Source organism: Stegostoma tigrinum, chromosome 3 (assembly GCF_030684315.1).
Source record: "Stegostoma tigrinum isolate sSteTig4 chromosome 3, sSteTig4.hap1, whole genome shotgun sequence".
Classification (NCBI taxonomy): Eukaryota; Metazoa; Chordata; class Chondrichthyes; order Orectolobiformes; family Stegostomatidae; genus Stegostoma; species Stegostoma tigrinum.
This window is the reverse complement of record NC_081356.1, coordinates 26,576,298-26,596,538: the sequence shown is the minus strand read 5'-3', so window position 1 is coordinate 26,596,538 and position 20,241 is coordinate 26,576,298. Positions and strand designations below refer to the sequence as shown.

General features: G+C 41.8%; 1 protein-coding gene across 1 annotated transcript in view; it reads left to right on the top strand.

The window, feature by feature from the left end:
• The window catches only part of LOC125450966 (trimeric intracellular cation channel type B-A-like), a 41,479-nt gene that overhangs the window by 11,260 nt on the left and 9,978 nt on the right, over positions 1–20,241 (top strand). Inside the window, exons 2-4 of the mRNA XM_048527480.2 lie at positions 5,696–5,852; positions 19,494–19,678; positions 20,004–20,091. Of these exons, the coding sequence (XP_048383437.1) occupies positions 5,696–5,852; positions 19,494–19,678; positions 20,004–20,091 (430 nt within the window). The remainder of the gene's footprint in view (positions 1–5,695; positions 5,853–19,493; positions 19,679–20,003; positions 20,092–20,241) is intronic.

The window sequence follows — 20,241 nt, the reverse complement described above, 5'->3', positions numbered from 1 at the left end:
GATTGACCTCCAGCAACTACAACCATCTTCCTTCGTACTGGTTATGAGTCAATGCATGGAGAGTTTTCCCCTGTTCATTTTTTTTTAATTATTGTATCTTATGGTTTTTCTCTGCTTGCCCAGTACCATACTCAGTCAATTGTAGAGCAGTACTGTCACTCTTCCAGAGATTCTAATTGCTTAACCAGAAAAGACTAACTTGGATATTGCTGTGACTTTAAAATATATCAGAGTAGCTAAAGAATGTTCATGGTAGTTTAACAGATTTTGTATTTGTGGCTGCTATAGAAGTTTATTTAAGGTGTTCAAAACTGTGCAGAATATTTTGGCAGTGATTTGATACATGTCTAATAGAATTATGACACGAATTTTTTCCTTTGTAGTAAGTGTGTGTGGGATAGGGAGCTGCTTTTCTGAAACATGGGAAAAGGGAGGACTATTGGGCTGACAGTGCCTTTTAAAGGTGTTTACATATTGCTGTTACCCTGATGGAACTAGAGTAAATAGTGGCCAATCCAAAGGTTGAAGATTTCCAAAAAACAGGCAACTTTGAAAGTAATGTGCAATTTGGTTAATATTTTAAAAAGTGTGTACAATGTATGTAGCAGTCTTATTTCGCTGAATCTGAAGCGTTTTGTTTGGCTAAGTTTTTAGTTTTGGTGAGTTTCTCCGATGATTTCTCACAGGAGGGCCTAGTGTGATCTCCCGCCGTATCTTCCAAACTCACCTCATTACCGATCTGCCCAACCCCTATCACACTCTTACTTGATTCTAGCTTCATCCTACAAATCTCCATTCCCTGATAATCACCACTTTATAGTAATCTGCAGAAAGGCCAGGATCCATGGTGCCCGGCGTCAGGCCACTCACCCACTATGAAGAGACAATCCTGTCCCTCACTGGAGACAGTTGGGATTGCTCCTGCAGGAATGCCAAGCAAGCTATATCCCACCAACTGAGTAAGTACCATTCTTCATTTCACTGAAATTCATACGTTAAGCCCGCTGTGAGCATCATTTACTTCATACCACTTCACACCTTCTTTCTATTGTGTCTTGCAAGTTTTAAGAGATGCCCACGATCCCTTAGAGGAAATGGGCTGTTCTGACAGAAGGTACCTCTGAAGTTGAGTTCTGAGGCTTTTAGATGAAGAGTACCTCATTGAAGAGTGCCTCCTGCACTCCTCTCCAGCTTAGATACTGACAACCTGATTGCTCCGCACCTTTCAAAATATATTGGACCATAAGCTGGTGAGCACCTCACTGCTACGTCTCTGCAGTTAGTTGAGGAAGAAATAGCCCACACACCTGGCAATTGGAGGACTGCTGAGACCACTCACCTGCTCAGATCCTGTCAAGGAAGGACCTGTGGTTTTGTGAATTGGGGTCTTCTTCCACATGTATGTGGAGGAGCAGGATTGGCAGCCAAGTGCGTGGGAGACAATGGCCCTCGTAATTAAGAGGCTGAAGGAGTACAACTACATTATGGGGATCCAACTTCCTCAAGTATCGATTGTCTGGCTGCCATGGTGACTCAGGTTTAGCAACCTCAAGCTCTACTTGAAGCACTCACCTATTGGTGCTCCATCGCCTCAGCCATTGGTCCTCACTCCAATCTGTCTTCTGAAGAAGACCCACACCATGTCTGAGCTAACCGTATGCATGTACTGAGGTTGCCCTTTCAAGGCCAACTGACTCCACTGTACCTGTGGCACCAGAGAGTACACTGAGACATATTGAGAAGGAGAAAAAAAATCCTTTCTGAGGGTACTTTCATGGCACGGGTGACAGTACAACTCTATATATAAAGTATCATGTTTGCCTGAATTTTACTTGTTTTGCAGTATATCTATTTGTTTAAATCTTTGTATAGCCCTGAGTGTAACTGTGCCCACATGATACATGACCTCTTGTCCATGTAGGTTGTACCATGAATCTGACTGTTTTGAACGGCTGCTGCAGCCTGTGGAAATGGAATGAACCAGTTGTATATAGAGCACTAGGTTGCCCTTCCTCCGTTGTTCCTCATGGACAAATATCCATATTCATTCCCTGTTCTCTGTGTACAAAAGTGTTGGTGTGAATGAAATGGCCTGTGATATTTAGGGCGAGAACTTGTACAGCATGCATGAAGCTAATGAATTATGATTGCCAGGGATTAGGGCACCAGCAGTTCTGTTTCCTGTGTAGAGAGTATGCCTGTGTGTAATTTTCATGTCCTCTAGAGGGTCTCACTTGAATCTGCTCTCCTAGGTTTAGACAGTTGCCCTACCAACTGCATGTGGTCACAGCCATTTTTTCCCTCCATTGGTAGTTTCGATTTCCAGCATGACACAAGGCATAAGAAATGCTCTTGGGATAGTGATTTTCAACCTCTGCCCCATGTGTCCGAGGTTCCTAGAACATTCAGATTCCCTTCCTAGAAGCTATTCCTGTGAATCCCATAGACTTTGTACCTCCTGAGTCTCCTTCCTTTGGCAGTGGGCCTGCTTATTTCCCTGTTTTCTCCCCCTAGATTTGCTGAAGAAGATTGGCACAAGAGTCCTAGGCCTCCGACTGCAGGTTCATCTGCTGAGATTTCCACATCTTGAGCATAATTCTTACTCATCCTACTCCCTTATATTCCGTGACTGGGGTTTTCATTCCTTCTCACCTTTCTCCAGTTCTCTGATCCCTGGTGAGCATCCCTGGATGAGTGTGTGGGAGAGGGAAAATGAACAGGTGGCTGAAACTGAAAACTGAAGCAGTGGGATGTAACTAATCTCCTCCATCCTCCTCTTTCCTTTTTCTGTGATGGATCTACAGGAAATGCAAGGTCCATATGACAGGAATTTAAAGCATGCTGCTTGGAGGCTGATGAACTGTCATTAATTTTGCTGTCTTGTGAAGCATGCATCCTACTGGGGACATTGTCTCAGTGTCCTGGCTGATATAGTCCCTTCAACCACCATTTTTAAAACAGAAGATCTGATCATCCATCACTTTTTTTGTAAGAAAACTTTCCTATGCACAGCATAAATATTTTAATTCCTATTTTAAGTTAACCAGTGAAATAGTTTTCAAATGTTTTGATTGTAATGTGGCTTGGGATACACTGAAGTTGTCAAAGGATCTGTAGAAATGCAAGTCTTTTTCTTTCAGTATTTGCCTTGTGGTAGATAAAATCAATAGCATGCTATAAACAACTTTGAGACAGTAAGAACTGCCGATGCTGGAGTCAGAGATAACACAGTGTGGAGCTGGAGGAGTACAACAGGCCAGGCAGCATCAAAGGAGCAGGAAAGTTGATGCTTCGGGTCAGGACCCTTCTTCAGTTCATGACCTTTGCTAACTCCTTTCATCCCAACCTTTAAGTTCACCTGGACCATCTCTGATACCTCTCTCTCTTTCCTGGACCTCTCTGGTGACTGCCTCAAAACCAACATCTATTTCAAGCCCACCGACACCAGTTGATATGGGCAAGTTTGACCAAAGGAATTGTTTCTGTGCTGTATGACTGTGACTCTAATTTCTCTGGAAGGACCCAATGGGTTGAATGTGGTCCACCCCTTGATTGACCTAACTGAGCGACTCTAAATGAAAAGTGCCTAAACTGCTGTATTTATTCCGATTCACAATAGATTTTACATGTACTTCTGCATCCACTGGCACAGTGGCTACTGTGGAGCATCAAGACCGACTGTCACCCACGCTCTGAACTGCATAGGCATGGAGCCCTGACCATGTTAACTTGACTGGACACCTGACTATGCCCATTCCCCTGGACTGGGATTGGAAGCCGCATTTGACTTTCTGTGCTGGGACTCTGTGACTGGTGTGTCTGCAGATTTTGGTGAGAAGTACTCTCATAAGACTTCGAGACATGTCTGCTTGCTTGCTGCACATGTGTGTTTGCTGTGTCAGGTGCTGGCACATGGTACAGGAGTCCGATTGACATTCTATATAGCAAAATATACATCTCCTTAACTATGGCTTGCCAGGGCATACCAGGGCAAGGCATGGGTGGAGGGAGCAATCGGGTGGGAACTAAGTGACAGAGCTGCGAAGAAAGCAAGCAGCCTGGTCCAATCCATGAATGAGGTGCATGTTCCTGTGCACAAAGTATCCTTGCAGAAGCCTTTCAATACTGGTTGCTGGCACATGTTGCAGTGCAGCACTGTGCTTTCTGTGCAAGTGAATTGGAGAGTTCCCATGAGAACCCAGAGAGGCTTACCAATATCAGATGCCAATTTGCATTGGGCAACGGGTGTATGTGGTTGTGCCCATGAACTGTGCCTGTAATGTTGTTGCATGGTGACCAAATTGGAGGCTGTCCATGGCCAGCGGTGAGATGAAGTCGCTAAGCACCTGTTCAACATCCATGCTGAGAATTCTCAGCTAGTTTACTCGCCGCGGATGTTAGGATCGGAAGCTGCACATTAGTAAGGTGGGATGTGCTGTTGATTTGGTTGTTAGTGAGCAATAACCTCTGTTTTTAAAAGACCACTCTCAATTGGCTCACAAGGATCTTATCTCAACCTCTGGAACTTATTTAAAAGATGCAGCAAGTTGTTCCTGAAATCATTGCTGGCCTTCTCACCTGCTTCTGACACATTTCTCATTATAGCCCATGCTATTCACACCCGTATAAGATTTCATCCACAGTTGTCTAAAAATATAGGCATTGATAGTAGCTTTCATCAGTGGAAAGTTTGGAGGGTATAGCACTGTATGATAGAGCATTTGTGGGCATTTGTTTAATAATATGAGTGTGTAAATTGTGCGGTTATTGAGACTGTCAATACTCTTTCTGAACCTGACATAGTAAATGAAGAAGGCAATTGAACATGAGAAAGTCATGAAGATCACTCTATCCTCATACTGAGGAATGTTTTCCTACCACACTATATAGAATAGAATGGTCCATTAATATTTTTATAAATTTATTTAATAAATAACAGAATTTACAAGTTTTAACATTTGAATAATAGTGATTTTATTTTCTGAAGTATTAGGCAAACTCTCATTACAATAGAGAGTAATAAAAGCGCAATTGATTTGCCTTTTAATCTGAGATTTGATTTGGATTTTTTTTTAATAGTTGTGCAGAAATTACCTTTTGGTTGAATGGACCTAGGTAAAGTATGTCTTAGTGCATAATTTTCCAGAATATTTTGCTAATCTGACTGAGACCTCAAAGGTAGATTGTAGGAAATATAAAATATAAACACTACTGTGTTAAGTTTTATTTTAAACTATAATGAGAAGTTGGTTACAAGAACGCTGCTGAGGCAGAGCAAAGGGAGATATCTTCTGCCTCTGTCTGTGGTTAGCTTTACCTTTTGAGCTAGTGTCAAAAATTGAAATTTTCCATGCATTTATATAGGTATCATTTTGTGTTGACACCTCTTGTTCCAAAGAAGTTACAACTTGAGGGCACCTGTATTCCTGGAGTTAATTCTAATCATTTTTGCCTGTACAAAATTCCCCAATATTTGCTGATATATTTCTTTGTACAAACATTAAAATGTCTCCCAATGTTGGTGAATTTTTGCTAGGAAAATGACAGCAAATATATCACTTTCTTTAGCCATGATAGGCATAGAAAATTATACAAATTATTGATCAGTCATTGAAACAGACTACTTTGAACTAATGTTGTACTTTATTATTTAAGTTTATCCTAAAAAGAATTGTTTCAATATTCCATGTTGCAGGAGCAGTAGATGTAGCACATCGCAGTCCAATTGCATGTTGGTTCAGTGGTATGCTTTGCTGCTTTGGTGGAGCAATTCTGGCATCTGCACTTCTAGGTGAACCTCCCATTGAACCTTTCACAAACAACAGAAATATAATACTGGCTTCCATAATTTGGTAAGTGTGGAAAATAAATATATAATGACTGTTAGTGGCTCATTTAAAAGTAAGGAAACAATTTGGTCCACCTCATCTGTGCAGTCTAGCTGGAAGAGTTACCTTGTGATCCCAAATAACATTTATGTTGTGTTTGGGTATTAATCCTATGCCTTTTTTTTAAAGAATGAATTTTACATCCATAGCAGTTACTGAAGTGCCCTTCAATATCCTGATATCCCTGCATTATTTAGTTCTCCTAATCTCTTCCTTCACACCTTTTACTGGTAAATTTATACCCTGTAGTTACCAAAACACAGACCAGTGTTAGTACTACAGTGTTAATAATCTTCAACACATGCATGATTGCAAACAGTATGGGATTTCCTCTTGGATTTCTCTATTTTCTGGGGTCGTCTTTGTGAATGCTGTCATCCTCATGGCCTTGACATTCTCACTAACTTAGGCTTTATTTCAAATATTTAGAAGCCATAAGCAATGATTGGGTATAGAGCTGGATGAACACAGCAGGCCAAGCAGCATCAGAGGAGCAGGAAGGCTGACATTTCGGGCCTAGACCCCCTTTCAGAAATCTAAGTACTACCCCTAAGTAATCATTTGTAAGATTGGCATTTCTTAGTTTTGCTCTCTGTTTTCCTATTTATGAATCCTTGGCACTGATGAGCATTTTTTAAAACAGATTTATTAACTTGTCTTTTAAAATATTTACATAATCAAAACATAGAGTTGGAGAACAGAGAAATTAAAATTCTACAATATCTAGTATATGCTAGTTGCGCCACCCCCGCCCTTGTTGCACATGCGAAGTTGAGATTTTGTGAGGGATTTGGATGTGTGCATGGCATTCAAAGCCTATGTGCACACGTTCTGGGGAAAATAAATTGTGGGCTTCATATTTATGAGGGTATTAGTGCACAGCACCCGCTGTCCAGAGTAGGCAAGGCAGACAGATCATACTAAGAGCAGCTCCATTTTGGAACTCAAAATTCTAGCTAATGACTGCCCTTAATCTCCAATTGCTGAACACAATTTTAGCAGAGGAAAAGACTACCTAATCCCTCACTATCACTACTTAATTGGATCAGCAACTATTTGCAGATTAGCTACTGGCTAATTTTCTTCCAGCTGTTGATAGATTTTACAAGTGTTTGCAGCTGTCTGTAGTTATTTAAGATGCAGAAGTCTACATGGAGTGATGTGACAAATCGTAAAGAATTTTTGTTGGTTTCAAGATTTCTACACAGATCAACTCCTTCCTTATATGGATGCATTAGGTAGCAATTCCCTTTGGAATGCATCATAACCTGGAATCACGGAGTTATAGAGCTCTATAGCACAGAAAAAGGCCCTTTGGCTTCATGTCCATGGTGGTCATAAAGCATTTTAGTCTCGTTTTCCAGTAATTGGTCTGTAGCTTTGTGTTCTGTGATGTTTCAAGTGTTCACCTAAATATATTTAAATGTTGTGGTTCCTACTTATACCACCTTTTGAGGCACTGTGTTCCAAATGCCTGCTACCCATTCTCCTTTAAATGTGCTGCCCGTTACCTTATATCTATGCCCTTCTGGTTATTGACCCTTCCACTAAGGAGAAAAGTTTCTTATCTATATGCCCTCAATTTTGTACAATGCAATTGGGGTGCTGCTCAGTTTCTCTCTTTTCAGGAAAACAGTCTCCACCTGTCTAGTTCCTTTTTCGTAGCTGAAACACTCCAGCACAGACAATATTAGAGTAGGTTCCCTACAGTGTGGAAACAGGCCCTTTGGCCCAACAAGTCCACAACCCCCCCCCCTTGAAGCATCCCACCCAGACCCATCTCCCCTCTAACCCACACACCTCTGAACACTATGGGTAATTTAGTATGGCCGATCCACCTAGCCTACACATCTTCGGACTGTGGGAGGAAACCGGAGGACCCAGAGGAAACCCCCACAGACACGGGGAGAATGTGCAAACTCCACACAGACAGTCACCCGAACCTGGGTCCCTGGTGCTGTGAGGCTGCAGTGCTAACCACTGTGCCACCCGTATCCTGGTGAATTTTTCTTGCACCCTCTTTAGTGCAATCACATCCTACCTAATGGTATGGAAACCAGACCTGCACACCATACTCTAGCTATGATCTAACTAGCATCTTATACAGCACTGTCATAACCTACTTGCTATTGTATTCAGTACCTCAACTAATTTAAGGCCAGTATCCCATTTGCCTTGTAAATTACCTTATCCACCTGTCCAATTGCCTTCAAGGATCTATGGACAACCATATCAAGATCCCTTGATCCTCTACTTCCTAGGGTCTTAATAATTCATTACATACTGCCATGTAATCCTCCCAAAATGGATTATTTCATATGCTTTTCAAGATTAAGTAACATTTGCTACTGTTCCAGTAATATGAGCAACCTGTCTATATCATCCTGTAGCCTAAGGCTTTTTCTTCACTATTTACCACACCAGCAATTTTCATTTCATCTGTAGTCTTACTGATGAAACCTCCTGTGTTTGCTTTCAGATCATTATTATACCCTAAAGCAATATGGGACCCAGCAGCGAGTTTTGCAGTATTATCATTGATTACTGACTTCCAGTCACAAAAAACAGCCTTTGGCCATGACCCCTCTGCCTCCTGCCACTAAGTCACCTTTGAATAAAAATTTCCCTGAATACATTACCTCTTACCATCTTGACCGGTCTCCCACATAACATCTTGTCTAAAGCCTTCCCAGAGTCCCTATATTGCTACACCACTCTCATCCACTCATCTAATTAACTCCTTGGAAAAACTCAATCACACCTGTCAGACATGCATTTCCCTAACAAAGCCATGCTGACTATCATTGATTAATCCTTGTCTGTCCAAGTAGAGGTTAATTCTGCTTCGCAGAATTTGTTCCAAACTTTACACTACCACTGATGGTATACTCACTGGCGTATAGTTCCCTTGTTTATCTCTACCACTCTTTTTGAATGATGGTACCACATTAATTGTCCTCCAGTCTTCTGGCACCTCTCCTGTGCCCAGAGAGGGTTTGAAAATTAATATCCAGGCCCTTGTAATTTCTTCTTGCTTTCCGTATCAATCTGGGATATTCCTCATCTGGGTCCAGGGATTTGTCCAATTTTGAAACCGCTAAAACCACCAGTACTTTCTCTCTCTTTCAATACTAATTTGCTCAGTGACAGTCATCCCTGATTTCTATTTCTTTCTTACTTTGCATCAGATTTTACAACAAAGAATTAATTTAAAACTTCACTTCCATATTTGGGCTATGCGCACAGTTGGCCACTTGTGGTCTCTAACAGACACTATTCTTTGTCTGGTTATCATCTCATCCCTAAAATAGAAAGCACTTTTTGGATTTTCCTTCATTTTAGGTCCTGTGGTTTTTGCATGCCCCTCTTCACTCATCATTTCTTTTTAAGTAACTCCTTGCAATTTCTATATTTTTCTTCAGTCCTATTAACTAAACTCTAAATTATAGACTAATAGAAAGTAAAAATAAGTTGGTCTTGCTGACCAGGTCCATTCACTTTCCTTTGTCCATAAATTCTTTCTTTCCCTGTGCTGCTTTAGAAACTTACATTTTTCAAGATTTACAGGGGATGACAACACAGTCCCTCACTGCAGCTGCTGCACTGCCAAGCAACTCACGATTTTCCTGTGATGTTAGTCTCTCTTGTTTCTTTCAAAGCTGAGCAGCTCAGGCCAGGGCTCTGATACAAATCCAACTGTACTTGCTTTGGGAAGGTGAAGAAGTTGGAGAATAAACCAAGGCTGTTTGGGCGAAAAGTGATTGGGTAATTGCACCTCCTACAATGCTCAAGATTGACAACATCCAGGAAAAAGCAGTATGCTGATGGGCACCCTTCAGCCTTCACTCCCTTCACCAGTGACACAATGGCAGCAGTATATACTATCTATCAGTTGCACTGCAACAACTTGCCCCAGACCTCTAATCTCTACAACATGAAGGACAACTGCAGCAGATGTATAGCAATGCCACCAATTGCAAGTTCCATCCCAGTGACCTACCATCCTTGCTTGGAACTATATCACTGTTTCTTCATTGTTACTGATCAAAATCCTGAAATTCTCTTCCCAATAGCGTTGTGGGTGTACCTAACAACATGGATTGAAGTGGCACAAGAATGCAGCTCACTTCCAACTTCTGTAGGGCAGTTTGGGGGAAATGCTGTTTAGGGATAAATTCTGGCTTAGTCAGTGACATTCATGGTACATGAACAAATTTTAAGACTAACAAGTTGGAAGGAGGAGTCAAAAACTTCTTTTTGTGAACTTTTTTTGTGGTAATGAAGAAATTGCCTGGATTAATTTTCTTGAAACTTAGGGTAGGCGATAGCCTAGTGGTATCATCACTAGACTATTAATCCAGAAACTCTGCTAATCTTCTGGGGATTTGGGTTCAAATCCCACCACAGTAGATGCTAGAATTTGATTCAAGTAAGAAAGTCTGGAATTAAGATCACCATGAAATCGTTGATTATCGGAAAAACCCCTCTGGTTCACTGATGCCCTTCCAGGAAGGAAATCTGTCATCCTCACCTGATCTGGCCCAAACATGACTCCAGACGCACTGTAGTGCGGTTGACTCACATTTGCTGTCTGAAATGGCCTAGCAAGCCATTCAGTTATACCATTCGCTACAAAGTCTCAAAGAATTGAAACCGGACAGATCACCTGCCTTAGACCTAGGCAGAAAACACAACAATGGAAACAGCCCTAAAAAGCCCTGCAAAGTCCTCCTCACTAACATCTAGGGGCTAGTGCCAAAATTGTGAGAGATGTCTCCTGACATAGTCATATTCACAAAATCACACCTTTCAGACAATGTCCTAGACATCACCATCACCATCCCTGGATATGTCCTGTCTCTCCAGCAGGACCGACTAGCAGAGATGGCAGCTCAGTGGTATACAGTCAGGAGGGAATAGCTCTGGGAGTCCTCAATGTTGACGCTAAATCTCATGAAGTCTCATGTCTTCAGGTTAAACATGGGCAAGGAAATCTCTTACTGACTACTGCACACCATCCTCCCTCTGGTGATGAATCAGTACTCCTCCATGTTGAACAGCACTTGGAGGAAGCACTGGCGATAGCAAGGGCACAAAATGTACTGTGGACGGAGGATTTCAGTGACCACACCATGAGTGACAAAGTAGCAGTCTTCCTGATCGAGCTGGTTGGGTCCTACAGGACGTGGCTGCTAGACTGGGCCTGCAGCAGGTGGAGAGACAACCAACAAGAGGGGGGAACAAAAATTGTACTTTATTTCATCCTTACCAATCTGCCAGCTGCAGTTGCATCTGTCCGTGACAGTATCAGTAAGGCTGACCACCGCAGAGTCTTTGTGGAGACGAAGCCTCGCCTTCTCATCGAGAATAACCTCCATCGTGTTGTGTGGCACTAACACCACGCTGAATAGATCAGACTTCACACAGATCTAGCACCTCCAGACCGCGTATCCATGAGGTGCAATGGGCCTTCAGCAGCAGCAGAATTTTACTCTGGGCACAGTCCTGGCCTGGCATATCCTCCACTCAACTGTTACCATCAAGCCATTGGCTATCCCTGGTTTGTTGGAGTGTGTAGGAGGGTATGCCAGGAGCAGCACCAGGTATACCTGAAGATGACGTGTCAATCTGGTGAGCCACCAAACAGTATAAGCAACAAGTGATAGACAGAGCTGAGTGATCCCCCAACCAAGGATCAGATCTAAGCTCTGTAGTCATGCTACATCTCGTCGTGAATAGTGGTGGACAATTAAACAACTCGCTGAAGGAGGAGGCTCCACAAGTATCCCTATCCTCTATAAGAGAAGACCCCAGCTAAAGGTTTCACAGCAACCTTCAGCCAGAGGCGCCAATGGATGACCCATCTCTGCCTCCTCCAGTGGTCCCTAGCATTACAGATACCAGAATTCAGCCAATTCGATTCACTCCACGTGATTTCAAGAAACGGTTGGAGACGCTGTATACTGCAAAGGCCACAGGCCCTGACAGCATTCTGGCAATAGTACTGAAGATTTGTGCTACAGGACTTGCTACTCCCTTAGCCAAAAAATTGCCCAAGTATGTCCTGTACATAAAAAGCAGGACAATTCCAACCTGGCCAATTACTGTCCCATCAGTCTACACCTGATCATCAATAAAGTGCTGGAACGTGTCATTGACAGCACTATCAAGCAGCACCTCCTCAGTGACGCACAGTTTGGGTTCTGCCAGGGCCATTCACCTCCTGACCTCCTTACAGCTTTAGTTCAAACATGGAGAAAAAAGGTGAATTCTAGAGGTGAGATGAGAATAACAGCCCTTGACAGCCTTGGCATTCAACTGGGTGTGGTATCAAGGAGCCCTAGCAAAACTGGAATCAGTGGGTATTGGGGACAAACTCTCCGGTGGTTTTATGTCATACCTCACACGTAGGAAGATGGTCGCGGCTGTTGAGGTCAATCATCTCAGCTCCAGGACGTCTCTGCTGGAGTTCCTCAGGGTCATGTTCTCAGCCCAACATCTTCACTGTTTAATCAATGACGTTCCCGTCAAAGGTCAAAGTGGGGATGTTCACCGATGATTACGTAATGTTCAGCGTCATTCACGACTTGTCAAATAATGAAGCACTCCATGCTCAAATGCAAAAAAATTGGGACAGTATCAGGCTTGAGGTGACAAGTGGCAAGTAACATTTGCGCCACACAAATGCCAGGCTGTGACCATCATAAATAAGCGATAATCTAACCACCACCCCTTGGCATTCAATGGTGTAACCATCATTGAATCGCCCACTGCCAACATCATGGGGGTTACAATTGACCAGAAACTCAACTCAACTCACCATTTAAACATGGTGACTACAAGAGCAGGCCAAAAGCTAGGAATACTGCAGCAAATTACTCACCTCCTGATTTCTCAAAGCCTGTCCACCATCTGTGAGGCTCAAGTCAGGACTGTGATGGAATACTCCCTACTTGCCTCCATGAGAGCAGTCCCGACAATACTTACGAAGCTTGACACCATCCAGAACAAAGCAGTCGCTTGATTTGGCACTTCCTCCACCACCGACACTCAGCAGCAACAGTGTGTACCATCTACAAAATACACTGCTGAAATTCACCAAATATACTCAACACCTTCCAAACCCACAACCACTCCAAGCTGGAAGGCCAAGGGCAGCAGATGTATGGGAACACCACCACCTACAAGTTCCCCTCCAAGTTGCTCACCATGCTGACTTGGAAATATATTGCCATTCCTTCACTGGCTGGATCAAAATGCTGGAATTTCCTCCCTAATGGCACTGTGGGTCAACTCACATTCGGTGGACTGCAGCAGCTCACCGCCACTTTCTCCAGAGCAAGTAGGAATGGGCAATTTAATGCTGACCAGCCAGAAATGTTCACATCCCACAAATGAATAAATAAAAACAAAACTTTCCATCAATTCCTTTATTAAATGATGCCATTATGTGACTGCCACTTTGTATATTTGTGTTTCATGTTTTGGGAAATTCCTTTTTTATGCACTACAAATACCAAACAGCCAGACTGTGTATGCAGGTAGTACATGTAATACAGGATGAAGGCCATGGTAACAATGTGTCACATGCCATAAGCTGAGCTTGCCATCTGAAGAGTCTCTGTTCATCACTTACGAAGGCAGTGTGGCTCAGTCCAGGCATTCAAAGAAGTTGACATGAGCTCAGTATGCTATTGTTTCTTGGTTCCTTGACATTTTCACTGCAGTGTGAATTTTAAATACATTGCCAATTTGCAATTATAAACCAAGATAAGACTCATTGTGTCAAATGATTAGAATTTGTAATGAATCAGAAAATGGACAGGTTTACTGACGTTATTAACACACTGGATGAATTTATGCATGATTGATAATTTATATTCACGTTTGTCATTGCCTCCCCACACACCACCAACACAGAATTACAGGAAAATTCAAATGGATGGACCTTCTCTCAGCTGTCTACTACCCATTATTCTATTCTCAGTACAGATGATTCCCATGCAACTGCTTTTGGTCTCGTTCATGATTTTTAGCTGCATCTTGCCCCCCGCCCCTCCTATTTAGTTCTTATCTTGTTTTTGCTGCTGCTGCTTTGCTTCTAGTGCTTGTGGATCAGGTCGGACTAATCATCCTGCAGGTGGCCTAAGTGATTGTCGATGACACAGCTGAAAGTCTCCCACGTGACAGCCATACATGACCAGCCGGAATGGCTGTTGCTTGATTTCAAATTATTGGTTCCATCTCTTCAGCACTTACTGCTCCTCCAGTTTTAGCTTCCCTCTCTGGACGAACAGGATTGAGGGAACCTCTGAAGAATTTGAAGCCAGAAGCCTGGTAGAGACAGACTATGATTAGAGGAGTAGATCCTCACTCTGCCTTGCTCAGTGCTCCTCCAGCCACAACTCTTTTTATTTTATCTCTCTCTTATGCTTGCATAATCAATTGCTCAACACCATTTGGAATTCAAAAGACTAGGTGACTTTTCTCTATTTTGAATTTTTCTAGCCTGTCTTTGATTTTTCAGAGGATGTTTTTTCCCCTTATTATTGCTGCTCTTGCGGACAAATGTGCCAGCTGTTATCTATGTATTTTGAGCCCTGGATACCAACCATCTGTCTAGTGTGTTCAGGGGATAATTTGCCTTCTTGAACCTCAGAAGAACATTATGGGGGAATGTGCTTTAGTTAGGATTCATAGATTCATATAGTGCAGAAAAGGCCCTTTGACCTGAGATGTCTGCATCAACATAAGTGCCATTAAAAGCGCGGTGATCCAAATTTCCTGTACTTGTCCCCTGTCCTTGAATGTTACAATATTTAGAAGTACGCATTTTTTTTCTAAACTTTGCAAGGTTTTCAGCTCCTGCTACTTTCCTACTCAGTACATTCCAGATTCTCAGCACCTGCTGAGTGAAGATTTTTTTTTCCCAAATTGTATCTGAATCTCCTGCCCCTTATCCTAGGCTGTGCCATCATCTGATTGACCCCTGAACCAAGGAAACAGCTGCTGTCTATTCACCTGTCCATACCCCTCATAGTATTATACACTTTAATCATGTCCCCCCTCAGTTTTCTCTCCTCTAAAGAAAATAATTCAAACTTATCCAATCTCTCCCTATAACTCAATTTCTTCACCCCAGACAATGTCTTGGTGAACCTCCTCGGTACCTCGCTTTAGTGCTGTCACATCCTTCCTTCAGTGAAGTGACCAGTACTCAATACTGTGCCTGACCAACACTCTGTACAACCCCAACATTAGCTCCTTGCTCTTATACTGTATGCCACGACTGATGAAAGCAAGTGTTCCATATGCTGTCGTCCCTATCCTATTCATGTGCTCTGCTGACTTCAGGGATCTGAGTAATTATCCCAAAATCCCTCTGTTCCTCTAAGCTCTCTAATGTCCTGCTAGTTCATTAAATGCTTCCACATCTTATTTCTTCTTCCAAAGTGCGTTACCTCCCACTTATTAGGATTAAATTCTGTCTGCCCATCTGACCAACCTAAATATATCTTCCTGCAGCATGCAGCCATCTTTGCTATTAACCATTGTACCAATCTTCATGAAATCTGCAAATTTGCTTAACATTCCCTCCACATTTTCATCTATATCATTTGTGTGTGTCTGTGTATATAACAAATAATAAGGGTTTGAATACTGATCCTTGCGGTATATCAGTCACTCAAACAATCTTCTACCAAGTTTCCCTCAATTTCATCTACTTTAACCTTCTCAATCAGTCTCACATGTAGGACCTCGTCAAAAGCTTCGCTAAAATCCAGAAAACCACATCAACTGAACTTCCCTCACAGTGATCACGTTTTCAAAAAATTCTAACAAATTTTCCAGCATGACGTTCCACTGACAAAGCCATGTTGACTACCCCTAATTAACCCATGCCTTTTCAAGGGACATTAGTTTACTGCTGTGAGACTCAACAGTCTAATTTACTGGTTCATCTCTACCCCGTCGGTGTTCGTTGTAGGCTGCATGTTGAAATTCTCACTTGAATTGTCTACAGCAGAATTCTCATTCCGAGATGACACCCTGTCTTTGTAATTTTGGCTTCTTGCCTCACTTTCAGCATACCTTAAGCCTGATGTTGCTTTATGTGAGAATCCTGTGTTAGTGGTGCACGTGCAGCACATAATATACAATATCAATATGTAAGGTGATTGCTGTGACAGTGAAATTGAGGACCAGTGTACTTTCTTCACTGCCACCTTGGTGTTTCTTCTCTGCTTTGTCAAGAGGCACTTCTTGGATATCTAAAATCTAAAAAAAAGAGTAGGTTGAGAGAGGAGGGTTTTGAGATGTTTAAATCATCTGTAGCTTGTAACATAAAAGTGAGTGCAGGATAAGGGAAAGAGGATTAGGTACGAGAATACTGTCATCTTGAATAGTTTCAACTCCACAGCAGGCCATGACCTAAGCATCGGGTACCCCACAACAGGCCAGCACCCTCTTCACGGACATTTGGACACATTAGGTACTGTCATCTCTGGTTATTTGTCACCCTGTCCTGCAAGGGAAAGGCAAATGTGTCAGTGAAGTTGATGTGACTGTCATGGTTGAATAGGTTGTAGTCTGTGTGCGACCTTTGAGATGTGGGTTTGAAATGGAAATTACCTGCGTACATATACAGCCATTTTTCCACATCCACAAACTCACATCGTGAATTTGCATGCTTCTCCCAAAAAATAAGCAACGAATCATTCAAAATCCATGAGCAAAGCTCACCAAACAGCAACCATTTTACTTGAGCAGCAATCTCGCTCTTGCTGTCCGACCCCTTACACTATGCAGCCCTTCTCTTCAATCCTCCACGAACAAGTGCTTAGGTGCTCGGGAGGAAGCATAGATTGAAGACATTTGTGGGATGAAGGAGGAAAATGAGGGTGCATCATTGGGGGAGAATGGCTGCGAGTGAGCCAAGTCTGCAATGTTCACCGCTTCCCCCACTCAGTAGCCAACCATAACCTCACCCCAACAACTCCTGGCCATGCCACGGAGAACGTCTTGCCTTTATCGGTAAGTTTCAATTCACTAGAATTGTTTCTAACATTTTATTCTATTAATATTTAACTCTTATTTCAGATGTTTTAGTGTTTATTATTCGAACACAAAGAAATCCCAAAAGTAATAGACGAAAAGTAACAATCTTAAAGTCCAAGAACCTAATTCTATTTTTCCCATAAGTTATTAAGCTCCACGCTCGCGAGTTCATCGTTCACAGGCGTTTTCAGGAATGGAACCCTCGCGGCCACCGAGGAAAATGTTTAGAGGTTGTATGTATTCTCTATTATGTATCATCTGTCAGTTCTTTTCAAAATGTAATAGCACTCAGGGATCAAATGTATTACAGAACTACTTGTTTGCTGTACCTACCAACCTGTTCATCTTCTCCAGTTTTCTGTATTTGTCTTTACAGTGCCCTGTGTTTTAATGTCAGTTGCAAGTTGTTTTTGTTTTAAGTATTGTGGAGCATTTTTAAGTCCACAGACTATCTGCACATCATTATTATTTTCTGTCATCTGGCCAACTTCCGAAGCATTCTTGTCTTAATACTGCACATCTTTAACACTGTCAATAAACATCTCGTCAAATTGTTTCAAACAGCTTTTGTTTTCTCAAAATGTCCAATGGAAGTTTGCTATTGATATCTTCTCTGATTCAATTGTAAACAGGATTTTGTGATTTGAGTCATTTCCCGAAGTAGTCTAAGTATCTGGAGCTGACTCTCACTGGGAAAGGTTTAGACGTCTAGCACAACCTCTACATTTTGAGGATGATAAAACGATTACTGTCATAGCCACTTTTGCATTCTCTTTGGGTACCATAGAATTTTGTTTGTTTTTATTATTCTCTTCATTTCCTGATGGGTACCTTTAGGATTTTCTAAAAGAAAGGAAGGAAGACGGTTGTGGTTGTTACAGGTCAGTCATCTTTACCAAAGAATATCACTGCAGGAGTTCCTCAGGATAGAGTCTCAGATCCAACTTCATTAGTGACTTTCCCACCAGTATAAGGCTATAGATGGGGATGTTTTCAACTCTTCAGATACTAAAGCAGCCAGTTTCCATATGCAGCAAAATCTGGACAGCATGCAGGCTTGGGCTAGTAAGTAAAAATTGTGCCAAATAAGTGACAGGCATTGACCGTCTCCAGCAAGAGATAATCTAATCAGTGTATCTTGATGGTCAGTGGCATTACTGTTGCTGAATTCCCACTATTAACATTGAGGACTTACCATTGACCAGAAACAGAACTGGCCATAAAATGCTGTGGTTACAAGAACACGAAACTGGCTAGGAAATCTGAAATGAGCAGGTCACTTCTGGTCTCCCCAGCAACATTCCACTACCAACAGGCTCAATTCAGGAGTGTGATAAAATACTTTCCATTTGCTTGTACGACAGTAACACCAACAACACTCAAGCTTGACACTATCCTGGGAAAAGTAACCCGCTTGATTGGAATCATAATCACAGCTTTGAACATTCAGCCCCTTAAAAGTCGATGCACAGCACTTGTCATACTCAAGATGTACTGCAGCAGCAGATCACGATTCCTCCAACAGCGTTTTATAAACCTGTGACGTCTGCTGCTGGAATGAGCCAGGGTAGCAGATTCATCACCTCTTGCAAGAACCCTCCAAGTCGCACTTGATCCTGACTCTGAACTATATTGCTATTCCTTCATTTAAGGCTGGGTAAAAATTAGCCGCATGCTGGTGTCTCTGCCTCTCTCTAAGACTGCAACAGGTCAAGAAGGAGGCTCATTATCGCCATCTCCAGGGTAATTAGAACAAGCAACAAATACTGGCCTAGCCATCAATGTCCACATCCAATAAACTAATAATTTTTAAAATATCACTTTGAGGAGTTTGAAGTAGCTGAGATCACACTGGACACTAATTTTTAAAGAGATGATTTTCCGTTTTCTTTAACTTTATGCTTGGTGACCATAATTTAGAGTATTTGTTTAATTACTGTTTTGGATTTTTTAAAACCAAACAACATTGATCTCTCTGATTTAAAGGGCATTGGGTTTGTGATCATTTATAAATTATAGCAGTCACCCATCCACCTGAATAATCTAGATGTATTCTTGAATGCTTGATTTCAGTATGCTTTCTTTTGAAACTGTAGCAAAGCAGAAAATGAAACTATATTTTTTTGAATTACGCTGAACTGAATGGAGGAGCTCCATTACATTGTACTGGTCAGTTATCTTACCAGATGGCCAGACAGAAAAGATCCAAGTTGAGTTGCTGCTACTTCTCTGTATCCTTGTAGAAAAGTACACATTTCTTTTTTGATGGAGGCAAACATTTCGCATAACCGAGACTAATTCATGAATGTGTGCTTGGTTCGTCTATGGAAAGATGACCAGTGCTTATGGATCAGTACTGCAGCATGGGTGATGTTTTAAAGAGTGGGAGTGAGGAGAAAAAAAATTGAGTCAAATGAATCTTATGAAAATGTAATCACACTTGAATTTTACAATTTTGAAGTAAAATCATTGTCAAGTTATACATTGTGCTCTGGGGGAATAAAATCTCCAGTCCTCATCCTGCTTTATATTTTTAAATATTTTTAGGTATTTGATATTCTACTGTCCATATGACAAGTTCTACAAATGCTGCAATTTTTTACCATCTAAGTTATTTATTGCCGGTATGAAAGAAGTGACAAGAGCCCGCAAAATTGTTGCAGGTGTAATGGATGCACATAGTCGCTACAGAAATGGTTGGCTTGCAGTGATTGCTGTTGGATGGGCAAAAGGTGCGTAGCATTTCATTCTTGGCTCTACCTCGTCAGGTTTGAACTTTATTGTTTGTTTATTTTTGCCCCTGCCTTTCAGTTCTTAACGCACTTAATTAACGTTCTGGCAACCATTCAATTGGCACCAATGGCCTCCTGTACCTGATAGAAATTAGGAGGACTGCTGAATGACATTAGTCTTTTAATTAATTACCATGCTGCAATCACTACTGTCACTGCTAATATCGCCTCTTTGTGAGAATCAATGCAGTCTATTTCCAATTAAGTTTTTTTTTTCAAATGATATGTTTCTGGTTTAGTATGTACAAAATTTCTTTTTCCACAGGTGCTGGTTCTGGGCTAATAGCTAACTTTGAACAACTAGTGCGGGGTGTCTGGATACCTGAGAGAAATGAGTTGCTGAGAATGTCCTAGTACGTAGTGGTTTTAAAATTATTAATTCGTTCTAACCAGTTCTGCACTGAAGTAACGATGAAAAAGAAGCCATTGAAAAAGCTTGATTGGAGCCTGAAAATCCAAAATTGCTAGAAAACATCAATTAATATCAAGCCTGGAATAGTAAG